General features: G+C 56.6%; 2 protein-coding genes across 4 annotated transcripts in view; one reads left to right on the forward strand and one right to left on the reverse strand.

Annotated features, from left to right (window-relative positions):
* Nucleotides 1–2,359, forward strand: part of leng8 (leukocyte receptor cluster (LRC) member 8) — a 24,602-nt gene extending 22,243 nt beyond the window's left edge. For all 3 annotated transcript variants that reach the window (XM_048526003.2, XM_048526000.2, XM_048526001.2), the window contains one exon: nucleotides 142–2,359. In XM_048526003.2, the coding sequence (XP_048381960.1) occupies nucleotides 142–304 (163 nt within the window). In that variant the 3' untranslated portion in view covers nucleotides 305–2,359. The remainder of the gene's footprint in view (nucleotides 1–141) is intronic.
* A 3,766-nt stretch (nucleotides 2,360–6,125) lies between these two features.
* On the reverse strand, nucleotides 6,126–12,918 carry leng9 (leukocyte receptor cluster (LRC) member 9). The gene is made up of 3 exons (XM_059642253.1): nucleotides 12,804–12,918; nucleotides 12,413–12,770; nucleotides 6,126–8,290 (listed from the first exon to the last, which is right to left on the reverse strand). The coding sequence occupies exon 3, from the start codon at nucleotides 8,266–8,268 to the stop codon at nucleotides 7,222–7,224; it is 1,047 nt and encodes a 348-aa protein (XP_059498236.1). The 5' UTR covers nucleotides 8,269–8,290; nucleotides 12,413–12,770; nucleotides 12,804–12,918; the 3' UTR covers nucleotides 6,126–7,221.
* Between the last annotated feature and the right edge of the window lie 263 nt (nucleotides 12,919–13,181).

The raw sequence follows: 13,181 nt of genomic DNA on the forward strand, positions 1-13,181 counted from the left end.
TGCCCCACCCTCTTCTGTCATTGATGTTTTTGCGTACCGGTTATATTGAAGTGTCTTTTACGTTGTCGCTCGCTAACCTCTTTTTTTGCCCACCTTTCCTCTTTCCTCTCTCGCTCTCTCTCTGTCTCTCCTGCTGTCTAGTTACCGGCCAGCATTGCCCGTCTCCTACGTGCAGTCCGAACTGGCCTTCGAAAGCGAGGAGGAGTGTCAAGGGTTCCTGAGCTCACTGGCTCTCACCTTTCTCGGATCTGATAGCACCAAGATCGACTGCAAGCTGAGCGCCTTGCAGGCGCCGAATTTCTGACCCTCTCCCAGCCTGTGTCCGACGCCTAGGGGGTGGGGTTGGGGCTGGGGGAGGTGCGGTGTTCTGTAGGATTGGCGGGTGAGGTGGCACAGACGCTACAGCTGTTCCTTTTTTGACAATCCGCTGATTCTCCTGCATTTTCCTCCCCCACCCCCACCCACTCTTCCCCCAGCCAATGTCTTCCTGGTATAAAACTTCCCGTTTCTCCCCAGCACCACGCCCGTTTCGGACATTGTTTTTGAGGGGAACGGGTTCAAGCTCCTTTTCCGTTGCCTCCATTTTTTTGTTTGGTATTCCCTCGGGCACTTGTGGTTACGTTGGCGTAGAAGTTGGTGATTGGTGGGGGCGGGGGGGAGGTGGGGGTTGTGGGTATGTTGTGTGAATCCTGTTTCCCGCCCCTCCCCCACACCCCTCCCACCCCAGGATCACGCCTCCCTCACTGAGTGGGATCCCCACAGAGAAAGAGACAGACCCACGCCCTCCACATTTCCTCTTGTTTTCCCCACCCCCCACACCCCCGGGGTAGATCTGTCCCCATCTCCTGGCCAGTGTTTTGATGGATCTCATCCTTTTAACCCCACTCACTACAGCCGAATCTTGGGGATGTGAAGAGCTCTGGGCTGTTCCTGCTTGTGGGGGGACGGGGGTGATGTTGTCGGGTGTGGGTGGGGTATCTGCGGGAAGTTGACCCTGTGACTGTGTACATAACGTCTGTGTATATTTATATATAGAGAGATAAAAGATGTGTATTTCACAGCCTTTTTAACAATTTGTACAGGCCTCGACAGCCAGAAATTACCCATGTTTTCTCTCCCCTTCACCTCAGCTCCCTCTCTTGCCCTACCCTACCCTGTCCTCCCCTTCATTGTCCCTTCTGTTGTCTTATCTCTAGCAATCGAGTGTACCTTTGTAAAAAGAAAATGTTGTATGTATATTTTTTTGATGTGCCTATTTACGACAAGACGCTAACTATGTTTCAGTTTTTTCTCTCTCTTTCTCTCTCTCTCTCTCTCTACCCGATCCCTCTTCTCATTCCTCCCCTCCTATTCTCTCTCTCCCTCACTTTCTCTCTCAACGGCTAGCCCCCCAGAGAGAGCGACGTCGCAGGAAGAGATGCGAAAGCGGCAGCAATCCAAAACGCCGAACAAAAACGTAGATAAAATACAAAAGCAAAACAAGCGTGTGCGGAGAGAGAGAGAAAAACGACCAGAAAGATAAAAGCGCAAACAGACAGAGAGAGAGAGACGTCGACGCAAAATGCAGAGGGGCAAGAGAGAGGAGAGGGCAGCGTGTCATTGGAATGAAGATCAGAGGGCCCAGCATTTGACAGAGGCACCCCTGTCCATCGCCAATCCAGCGACAGCCTGAAACAGAAGGGACTTGTGTTTGTGTAGAACCGACTCTCGGAGCAGAATGAGTTAGTGCTTTTCAATTTCCTTTTTTTATTTTTCGAAAAGAAAGAAGTAATATATAGATACGAGAATGTCCACCTGTGCATCTTCACCTCCCGACTGGGATCAGAAGCCCTCACGCCGGTGAAAGGTGGTCTCGGTAGATGGTGGGGGAGTGTGGGGAGATGAGGACGGGGCTGGGGGTGGGGATCTAGAGCTGTCCGGGACCCCACAGCTGCTGTTGACGGGTCGGCTCAGGTTAACCTTGAAACCCACCCTCCCCCAACCTTCCCCTGACCCCCACCACCGGTTTCCAGTCCTGTCCTTGCCCTTCTCACCCCCGCATCCCTCTTCCTCTTCTGCCTTCGCTTGCTTGCCCCCCCATACCCTCTTCCAGCTGATGAATTCTGTTCTTCAACCCTAGCCCGAACCTCCTTTCCCACCCCTTCAAAGCTGTTTCTGTCAGTCCATTTTGACCCAACCCTCCTCCTCACCTCTGCTCTCTCCCCTCCCCCCTTTTTTAAACTCCTGCCCCCATATTCCTTTTCTCTTCCCGTTTCCCCCACCCACCCTGGTCCCAAACAGCCTTTTTACAGAATGAAATAATGTTTTTTTTAAATTGAATTCCTGTCGCCCAGTGTCTGCAATAAAATCTTTCCACACATTTTGCTCTGGTTGGTTTATCCCTCACAGAGAGGAGTCAGTATTCTGTATCTACCACTGTGCTGTTGCTGTTCTAGGAATGTTCAATGCACAGCAGTGTAGAGGGAGCTTTATTGTGTATCTCACCCAGTCACACTCAGACAGAGATACTGATAGTGTCAGTCACATTCGGTGAAGCAGAAGCTTTCAACAATCAGTGGAACAGAAACGTCCCATCAGACCCAGGGAGGGGAGCAGGAGCTCCCTCTGAGGGAGAAACGCAGATTCCATTTCAGAGGGGGAAACTGAGAGAAACGGAAACTCATTAATAAACAAGCTGTCGCTTTCAGGAAGGAACTGTAGCTTGGCGAGATGAACAGAAACTTGGGCTGGCGAACAGAAACTGTTGTCCGGGCAGCGAAACAGAAATTTTCACTCAGACCCAGGCGTAGGAACTGTAACAGGCCCAGTGAAGCAATCTCATTTTCAGGCACGTAGCCAGAAACAGAAAGTCACTCTGGAGAGATAGAGAAACTGAAAACCTCGCTCTCTTAGAGAGACAGACTCTCAGTGAAACAAATGCAACGGAGGAACAAAGAAACAGTAGCTTAGACACAGGCAGGAACAGAAACTCAATCTCGGGGAGAGAGACAGTCTCATTTCCAGACAGGTGAAGAGAGGCTGCTGCTCAAACAGAAATGGTCACTTAGGTGGTGAAACAGAAACCTGCGGGTAGACAGACTAACAGCCACTCGGGCAGAGGCAGAGATTCACAGAAACAGCGAGGCAGTCAACCAACCGGAGTGTCCTGCGCAGTATGAGAAACGCAAGTCACTTGCAGAGAAGCGAAGGATCAGTCACGGAGAAACCGCAAGTTATGCCAGCGGAAAGCCGCCCGGGGAAACCGAGGCGCCTGCTCTCAGACTTGCAGAACCAGAAACTCGCACAAAATAAAGAACTCGCTCTCAGGCGGGCCCATGCAGAGGAAGAGAAGCACTGTCTCTTGAGAGGGAGAAGCCCGGTGGGGGCGGATTGATGCACAGAGAGATCTGGGTGTTCGGGTCCATTGCACCCTGAAGGTGGCAATGCACGTGGTCAAGAAGGCATATGGCATGCTTTCCTTTATCGGACTGTATTGAGTACAAGAGTTGGCAGGTCATGTTACAGTTGTATAAGACTTTCGTTCGGCCACATCGGCATACACTTCAGGTCACCACATTACCAAAAGGGTGTGGACGCTTTGGAGAGGGCGCAGAGGAGGTTCACCAGGATGTTGCCTGGTATGGAGGGTGCTAGCTATGAGCCGAGATTGGGTAGATTAGGATTATTTAGATTAGAAAGACGGAGATTGAGGGGGGACCTGATTGAGGTCTACAAAATCATGAGGGGTATAGACAGTGTGGATAGCAAGAAGCTTTTTCCCAGAGTGGGGACTCAATTGCTAGGGGGTCACAATTTTGAGGTGAGAGGGGATGAGTTTAAGGGAGATATGCGTGGAAAGTTCTTTACGCAGACGGTGGTGGGTGCCTGGAACACGTTGCCAGCGGAGGTAGTAGAGGGGGTCACAAGAGCGACATTTAAGATGTAATTGGACAGATACGTGAATGGGCAGGGAGCAGAGATCCTTGGAAGATAGGCGAACATTTGAAGCAGCGACTAACAGACATACCAAGCTAGTGAGACACAAACTGTTGTTCACAGACCCGGAAGAGGGAACCCCATCTGTCGGTCTCAAGAGTGGGAGAAAAACAGAAACTCGTGGGAAGAGAGAGAAACAAACTGCTCAGATAGGCCTGCGTGGAGAAACAGAAACTTGTGGGAAGAGAGAGAAACAAACTGCTCAGATAGGCCTGCGTGGAGAAACAGAAACTTGTGTCGGGGGTGGGGGGCAGACAGAAACAGAAACTCACTCAGAGAGAGAAGCAGAAACTCAGTGACAGACAGGCCCAGAGAGAGAAACTGCAAGTGTTGGGCGGAGAAACAAACTTGCCCTCATGCAAACTGAAGCTGTAGCTCCGGGACGAGAGAAGCAGATGTCGTAATAAATAATCTCTATCTTGTGGAGAGGAAGAGAGTGTTGCAGCAGATGTAGTAATAAATAATCTCTACGTTAGTTTGAAGAAGAAACGGCCGTAGTGGCAGAGACAGAAAGATAGCACAAACTAACAGCATTGACTGACTGACTAAGTGTAGAAAGATAACGCCCTATTGACACCACTAGGCTCGCTGGCAACCTGAGAGAGAGCACGATAACCGATCGTGTATAAAGGGCGCTCTCCGCCCCCCCGCCTTCCTGTAAGTCACATGCTGGTGCTTATGGCTGTCGCAGTTCGCAGCTCGCTCGGGAAAAGAGCCTGACGGAAGGCCCCTTCAGGCCTCGTGCTGGCCGTCTCCATCCGAGGAGAGAGGCTCTCGCTGAATTCATCCTCTGTCCTGTCTGTCGCGGTGAGGTCGCCTCTTGCCCTCCTCCTCTCGGACGCAAATGGCCTCAAACCCCCTCAGCCTTTCTCCCTCCCTCCAACGTCCCGGGAAATCACCATCCCTCTCCGCCCTCCACACCCCCAATCGCATCCTTCCGGTAGCGCGGTGACCGGAACTGCACGCAGCGTTCCCCGAGGCAGGGAGCGGAAGCGAGAGCTCGCCCAGGGAAGGAGCAAGGAGAGAAAGAGCTGTAACGCTGTCGCGGTCACTCCCGCGGCATGGGCCCAGGAACCCGTCCCTGGTCACTCCTGCACCGCGGGCCCGGGCTTCCATTCCCAGTCACTCCTGCACCGCGGGCCCGGGAGCCTGCTTAACCCCTCCCCATCTGGCCGGGGCGGCGGGCCTCTAAACCACCACCCCCCACTCCCTCTCCCCACCCTCGGGGAATGATGGGGTCTGACCTCTGACACGTCCTGCAAACCCTTGCGAGATATCTCCCAGGAGGGGTGCCGAGGGGGGCACTTAATGCTCTCCTGTTCCTGTATAACAGGCTGGAGGAGGAGTTGGGGGGCACGAGGGCTGAATGGCCTCCTGGTCCCGTGCAAGCAGGCCGGAGGAGGGACCTGGAGCGTGTGTTCTGACCGGCCCCCGTGGGGATGGGTAGTCGGGGAGACCCGCGCTCTCCGCCCCGCCCCGCCTTCCTGTAAGTCACATGCTGGTGCTTATGGCTGTCGCGGTTCGCAGCTCGCTCGGGAAAAGAGCCTGACGGAAGGCCCCTTCAGGCCTGGTTTGCCTCTTAGGCGAGCTACGGGAGGGATCTACATGCCCCTCCATCCCCTGCGCCCAAGGGAAGGAGCTGTGGTGGAAGGAATATTTTCCCGGAGGCCATGGCACAGACATCCCAGCCAGCTCTGAATGCGCTCCCCCACGTGAGACCCAACAAGATGGGAGGAGGTGGCAGCGCCTCGGGACCAGGACATTCCTCTCTCAGGAGAGGAGTGTCGCTATCTAGTGCCTCCCGCCCCTTGTCCCTAGGTACCCCCCCTAACTTCCACGTGAGAAGGTGCAGGGTAGAGGAAGTCAAAGGGCGAGCCACATGCGGGAGCTAGACCCACCTTACCCTCGGTTGTGGAGGTGGGGTGTATTCCGGGGAATCTGACCCTCGCTGCCACGGGTTTTGAGCGTCCCATACGCGACCCCCGACACCGTTTAGTGAAACTGAAACACAAGCCTTGATGTGTTGTGACGGGAACTGAGGTCCGGCCCTCATAATTAAACCCCCGAAAATGTCACCCACCCCCCCCAACACCGGCACCCACCTCATAATCCACTGAAACGGCCGTGAAAAGGAAGGAAAATTGCTGGTCTCCATGAGAAACAACCAATTTATTCAGCCCGACATCGGGCAGATCGACAACCGTCTCTGCCATCTCGGCAATTCCCCCCAGACTACTAACTATTCGCCAACCGTTCTGCTTGGAATTAAAATCGAATGCAGACCAGACTCGTACAAGCTCAATGCATCAGCAAACAGCAACTCTTCCCGCCACCCCCCGCCTCATGATGTTATAAACCGCTATAAGGGTCACCCCCTCAACAAAAAATTCCTGGAGTGGGGTAGGAAAACTACACCCCACTCCCCCGGCCTCTCCCTGTCGCTCGAACCCTCCGACATCCGTTCCCGAACCCTGTTTTTCCAGTTCCCCGACATCCTTCCTGCAGCCCAGGGGTGGTGGGGGGGGGGGGGGGGGGGGCGGAGACCAGGATCGAACGTGGTGCTTCCAAAAGCGGGGCCCTGTACCGCCACCACCTCCAACATGACCCTCTGCGGCGAGCAGTCGGGTTGGACTGACAGATCTTCCTCTTCCCCTTCGACGCATCCGCTCGGGAGGCGGCAGATTGGGGGTGTGGGGGGGGGGGGGGAGGGAGCGGGGTAGGGAGATCGACCGAGAGGGGAGGTCGGACCCCCACGCGCACATTCCACCCCCCCTCCCACCGCCTCCCAGGGAGTCCCCATTGTGGGACGGATGGATTTGTCAAATCCTCATCGGAGGAAAGATGGAGACCGGCTGTCGGAATTTCACGAGGGGTGTGGAGGGAGAGTCCGATTGTGGAGGGGTGGAGGTGGGGAAGAAGTTGAGTAGGTCCTCGTTGGGAGTTTAGAAGAACAAGAGGCAAAAGGGCTGACGGTTCTTAGATGACTGGATTTGGGCACGGGTCATTTCCCCCTTGTGTGTGGGACTGGTGGGGGCGGGGATGCTGGGACATGGTCACAAAACGAGGATGAGGAAGGAGATGGAGAGGAATTTCTTCTCCAGGAGCGAGTCCATGGAATTCTGCGCCACAGAGGGCTCGGTCGTCGGGGTGGTGCGGTATTGAAGGCTGAAACAGAGAGAGCTCGAAGTGGTGTGAGTGGCGGGCATGGACGGTGAAGCAGGTGGGCCGAATGGCCCACAGCCGCTCCTACATCTCGTGGTCTTCGGACGCAGTGGGGCGGCCGAAGTCCTCAGCGCCGGGGCTCCGGCGGCCATCTTGGGCGCCCGCCAGCAGCTGCCGGATGGTGCGGCCGCCACCAGTGGAGCCGAAGATGTCGTCCAGGCGCGTGGCCTTGTCCCACACCAAGCGGCCGCGGTGCTTGAAGTAGCGGATGCGGTGCTGGGGGATGGCCAGGGCACCGGGCTCAGCGTCGGCCAGCTCCCCCCAGGTGAACGCCTCGAACGGCTGCTCCACCAGCCCGCAGAAGCGGTCCACGTAGCCGACCACGAAGTCCGCAGGGCACAGCTCTGGATCCCACTGGAGACGGGAGATCACCGCGCTCGCTGTCCGCATCGGGGCCTTTTTGCTGCCCGGCGAAGCTTCCTCTGCCCCTCCTGCTGTCCTCGGGCATGGTATCTCTCTCCCGCTCACCGCGCACGGTGTCTCCGTCCCGCTCGTCACCCACAGTATCTCAGTCCCGCTCGCCGTGCAAGCTGTCTCTCTCCCGCTCGCCAGGCACAGTGTCTCCTTCCCGCTCGCCGCGCACGGTATCTCCGTCCCGCTTGCCGTGCCTGGTATCTCTCTCCCGCTCGCCGCGCACGGTATCTCCGTCCCGCTCGCCGCGCACGGTATCTCCGTCCCGCTTGCCGTGCCCGGTATCTCTCTCCCGCTCGCCGCGCACGGTATCTCCGTACCGCTCGCCGTGCCCGGTATCTCTCTCCCGCTTGCCGTGCACGGTGTCACTCTCTCGCTCACCGTGCATGGCACCTCCGTCCTGCTCGCCGTGGGTGGTGTCTCCCCCCTGCTCGCCGTGCACAGTGTCACTCGCCCGCTCGCCATGCACGGTATCTCTCTCCCGCTTGCCGGGCACGGCGTCTCTCGCCCGCTTGCCGTGCCCGCTCTGTCCCCTGGACAATCTACATCGTGGGCCTGGTGTAGGTTCCAGCAGCGGTCCCCGAACAGGCAGCGGCCCTCGAGGTAGAAAGTGCACAGCTGGCCCGCGGCACCGTGGTCCCGGCCCCCGCCATCTGCCATCTGGACCGGGCAGGAACTCGGGCTACAGCGGGAAGACAGAACCAGAGAGGGGGGAGGGTGTGTGCCAGTGGGGGGGTCTCGGGTTAGAGAGCAGGGCACAGATTGTTCACTACCACCCTGCCCACCCGCCATCACAGCCTCTCTCAAATACGCAGAGGGCACACTCTCTCTCTCTCTCTCTCTGTCACCTCCTCTCTCACTCTCTCTGTGACTATCTCGACTTCTCTTTCTCACGCTCCGTTCACCATCTGTTCCTCGCTCTCCCTGTCGCTCAGTCTCTCTCTTCTGCCTTTTCTCCGTCTCTCTCACTGTCCCACTCTCTCTCTCTCCCCCACATCAGTCTCTCTCTCTCTCCCCTCCACATCAGTCTCTCACTCTCCCTCTCTCTCCCCCACATCAGTCTCACTCCCTCTCTCTCTCTCCCCTCCACATCAGTCTCTCACTCTCCCTCTCTCTCCCCCACATCAGTCTCTCACTCTCCCTCTCCCCTCAACATCAGTCTCACTCCCTCTCTCTCTCTCCCCCACATCAGTCTCTCACTCTCCCTCTCTCTCCCCCACATCAGTCTCACTCCCTCTCCCCTACATCAGTCTCTCACTCTCCCTCTCTCCCCCACATCAGTCTCTCACTCTCCCTCTCTCTCTCTTTCCCACATCAGTCTCACCCTCTCTCTCGCTCCCCCACAGTCTCTCACTGTCTCTCTCTCTCCCCTCCACATCAGTCTCTCACTCTCCCTCTCTCCCCCACATCAGTCTCTCACTCTCCCTCTCTCTCTCTTTCCCACATCAGTCTCACCCTCTCTCTCGCTCCCCCACAGTCTCTCACTGTCCCTCTCACTCTCCCCTCCACATCAGTCTCTCTTTCGGCCCCAGCTATGCCTGCCTCTTTGTAGGTTACGTGGAACAGTCCCTCTTCCGCACCTACACAGGCCCCAAACCCCACCTCTTCCTCCGGTACATTGATGACTGTATCGGCGCCGCCTCTTGCTCCCCAGAGGAGCTCGAACATCCACTTCACCAACAACTTCCACCCCAACCTTCAGTTCACCTGGGCCATCTCCAGCACATCCCTCACCTTCCTGGACCTCTCAGTCTCCATCTCAGGCAACCAGCTTGTAACTGATGTCCATTTCAAGCCCACCGACTCCCACAGCTACCTAGAATACACCTCCTCCCACCCACCTTCCTGCAAAAATTCCATCCCCTATTCCCAATTCCTCCACCTCCGCCGCATCTGCTCCCACAATGAGGCATTCCACTCCCGCGCATCCCAGATGTCCACATTCTTCAAGGACGGCAACTTTCCCCCCACAGTGGTCGAGAACGCCCTTGACCGCGTCTCCCGTATTTCCCGCGACACATCCCTCACACCCCGCCCCCGCCACAACCGCCCCAAGAGGATCCCCCTCGTTCTCACACACCACCCCACCAACCTCCGGATACAACGCATCATCCTCCGACACTTCCGCCATCTACAATCCGACCCCACCACCCAAGACATTTTTCCATCCCCTCCCCTGTCTGCGTTCCGGAGAGACCACTCTCTCCGTGACTCCCTTGTTCGCTCCACACTGCCCTCCAACCCCACCACACCCGGCACCTTCCCCTGCAACCGCAGGAAATGCTACACTTGTCCCCACACCTCCTCCCTCACCCCCATCCCAGGCCCCAAGATGACATTCCACATTAAGCAGATGTTCACCTGCACATCTGCCAATGGGGTATACTGCATCCACTCTACCCGGTGTGGCTTCCTCTACATTGGGGAAACCAAGCGGAGGCTTGGGGACCGCTTTGCAGAACACCTCCGCTCAGTTCGCAACAAACAACTGCACCTCCCAGTCGCAAACCATTTCCACTCCCCCTCCCATTCTCTTGATGACATGTCCATCATGGGCCTCCTGCACTGCCACAATGATGCCACCCGAAGGTTGCAGGAACAGCAACTCATATTCCGCCTGGGAACCCTGCAGCCTAGTGGTATCAATGTGGACTTCACCAGTTTCAAAATCTCCCCTTCCCCTACTGCATCCCTAAACCAGCCCAGTTCTTCCCCTCCCCCCACTGCACCACACAACCAGCCCAGCTCTTCCCCCCCACCCACTGCATCCCAAAACCAGTCCAACCTGTCTCTGCCTCCCTAACCGGTTCTTCCTCTCACCCATCCCTTCCTCCCACCCCAAGCCGCACCCCCCGCTACCTACTAACCTCATCCCACCTCCTTGACCTGTCCGTCTTCCCTGGACTGACCTATCCCCTCCCTACCTCCCCACCTACACCCTCTCCACCTATCTTCTTTACTCTCCATCTTCGGTCCGCCTCCCCCTCTCTCCCTATTTATTCCAGTTCCCTCCCCCCATCCCCCTCTCTGATGAAGGGTCTAGGCCCGAAACGTCAGCTTTTGTGCTCCTGAGATGCTGCTGGGCCTGCTGTGTTCATCCAGCCTCACATTTTATTATCTTAGTCTCTCACTCTCCCTCTCTCTCCCCCACATAAGTCTCTCACTCTCCCTCTCCCCCACATCAGTCTCTCACTCTCCCTCTCCCTCTTTCCCACATCAGTCTCTCACTCTCCCTCTCTCACTCTCCCCCACATCAGTCTCTCACTCTCCCTCTCTCACTCTCCCCACATCAGTCTCTCACTCTCCCTCTCTCACTCTCCCCACATCAATCTCTCACTCTCCCTCTCTCACTCTCCCCCACATCAGTCTCTCACTCTCCCTCTCTCACTCTCCCCGACATCAGTCTCTCACTCTCCCTCTCCCTCTCCCCCACATCAGTCTCTCACTGTCCCCCCCCTCTCTCTCTCCCTCTCTCCTTATCAGTCTCTCTGTCTCCATCTCCCCCACAACACCCCACCCCCAACATCAGTATCTTTCTCTCTCTGTCTGTATCTCTCCCACCTAAGTCTCCCTCTGTTTCTCTCTCTTCCACATCAGTCTTTCTCTCTCTGTTTCTCTCTCTCCCAAATCAGTCTATCTCTCTCTCCCTCTGTCTCTCTCTCTCACACCCCACATCAGTCTCTCTCCCTCTCTCCTGTTATTTCTCTATCACATCCGCCTCTCTCTCTCCCGTTTTTCTGCCTCTCTATCACATCAGTCTCTCTCTCTCACTCTCTCTCGTTATTTCTGCCTCTCTATCACATCAGTCTCTCTCTCCCTCTGTCTCACTGTTTTTCTCTCTCACACACACATCCGACTCCCTCTCTCCTGCTCTCACATCCCTCTCGCTCTCGCTTTGTTTTTATCTCTCTCTCTCTCTCTCTCTCCCTCCTGCTGTTTCTCTCCCTGCCTCCACCTCTTTCTCTCTCTCCCTCCACAACGTCAGTCTCTCTTTCTCTCCATTCCTCCTGCTCTTTCAGAAACTCCCTCTCTCTTCCTCTCTAGCTCTCTCTCCGACCCCTGCTCTCTCCCTCTCCTTCCCTCAGACACTCACACTCTCTCTCTCTCTCTCTCGAACTCACACTCTCTCAGGCCCCTGCACACACTCTCTCTCTCTCTCTCAGACCCTCTCGTTTTCTATCTGTCTGTCTGTCTCTCTCTTTAGGCGTCGATCTCTAATCTCTCACTCTCAGACCTCCACTCACTCCCTCTCTCTCAGTTTCAGACTCTCTCTCTCTCTCTCTCTCTCTCCCTCACTCACACACTTTCAGACCCCTGCTCGCTCCCTCCCGCTATCTCAGACACACTCTCTCTCTCTCTCTCTAACTCACACTCTCTCAGGCCCCTGCACACACACACTCTCTCTCTCTCTCTAACTCACACACTCTCTCTCTCTCTCTCTCTCTCTCTCTCTCAGACCCTCTCGTTTTCTATCCGTCTGTCTGTCTCTCTCTCTGGGCGTCGATCTCTAATCTCTCACTCTCAGACCTCCACTCACTCCCTCTCTCTCAGTTTCAGACTCTCTCTCTCTCTCTCTCCCTCTCACTCACACACTTTCAGACCCCTGCTCGCTCCCTCCCGCTATCTCAGACACTCTCTCTCTCTCACTGTCAGACCCTCTCGCTTTCTGTCTGTCTGCCTCTCTCTCTCACTCTCAGACCCTCGCTCTGTCCGTCTCTCTCACACACACACACCCACCACCCCCCAAGCTCTCTCTGTCGAATTTCCTGGTCACTCTCCCTCCCCCAATTCCAGTGCATCTCACCTCTGCGCAGTCACTTCCGTGTCTGCTCCCAGTGCTGCCGAGCCCAGGAAGAGGAATGTTGTTGTTGACGGGAGGAGAGGGGGAGGCGGAACGGAGAGGCAGGTTAAAAGGGTGGCGAGATGACGGGAGGCAGGGCGGGCTCACAGCAACCGTGGGGGGGGGGGGGGGGGGGGGCACGGGCTACAATTTAACCTCCTACCACAGCCTCAGGAAAAGGATCCCGCTCATCGCAACGATGAACAAACTGATCATAACAGCCAACTCACACAAAGAAATCCCATTGGCAACGACAGAGAGAGCGGGAGCGAGTGCAGAGGGAGTGGGCACTGTCGGAGGGTCAGTGCTGAGGGAGGGGGCGCTGTCGGAGGGTCAGTGCTGAGGGAGTGGGCACTGTCGGAGGGTCAGTGCTGAGGGAGGGGGCGCTGTCGGAGGGTCAGTGCTGAGGGAGCAGGCGCTGTCGGAGGGTCAGTGCTGAGGGAGCAGGCGCTGTCGGAGGGTCAGTGCTGAGGGAGCGGGCACTGTCGGAGGGTCAGTGCTGAGGGAGCGGGCGCTGTCGGAGGGTCAGTGCTGAGGGAGCGGGCGCTGTCGGAGGGTCAGTGCTGAGGGAGTGGGCACTGTCGGAGGGTCAGTGCTGAGGGAGCAGGCGCTGTCGGAGGGTCAGTGCTGAGGGAGCGGGCACTGTCGGAGGGTCAGTGCTGAGGGAGGGGGCGCTGTCGGAGGGTCAGTGCTGAGGGAGCAGGCGCTGTCGGAGGGTCAGTGCTGAGGGAGC

Source organism: Stegostoma tigrinum, chromosome 44 (genome assembly GCF_030684315.1).
Source record: "Stegostoma tigrinum isolate sSteTig4 chromosome 44, sSteTig4.hap1, whole genome shotgun sequence".
NCBI lineage: Eukaryota > Metazoa > Chordata > Chondrichthyes > Orectolobiformes > Stegostomatidae > Stegostoma > Stegostoma tigrinum.

What these genes read in the sequence shown, in the direction of transcription:
- leng9 (XM_059642253.1), bottom strand. Translation starts at nt 8,268, where the DNA reads ATGGCAGATGGCGGGGGCCGGGACCACGGTGCCGCGGGCCAGCTGTGC.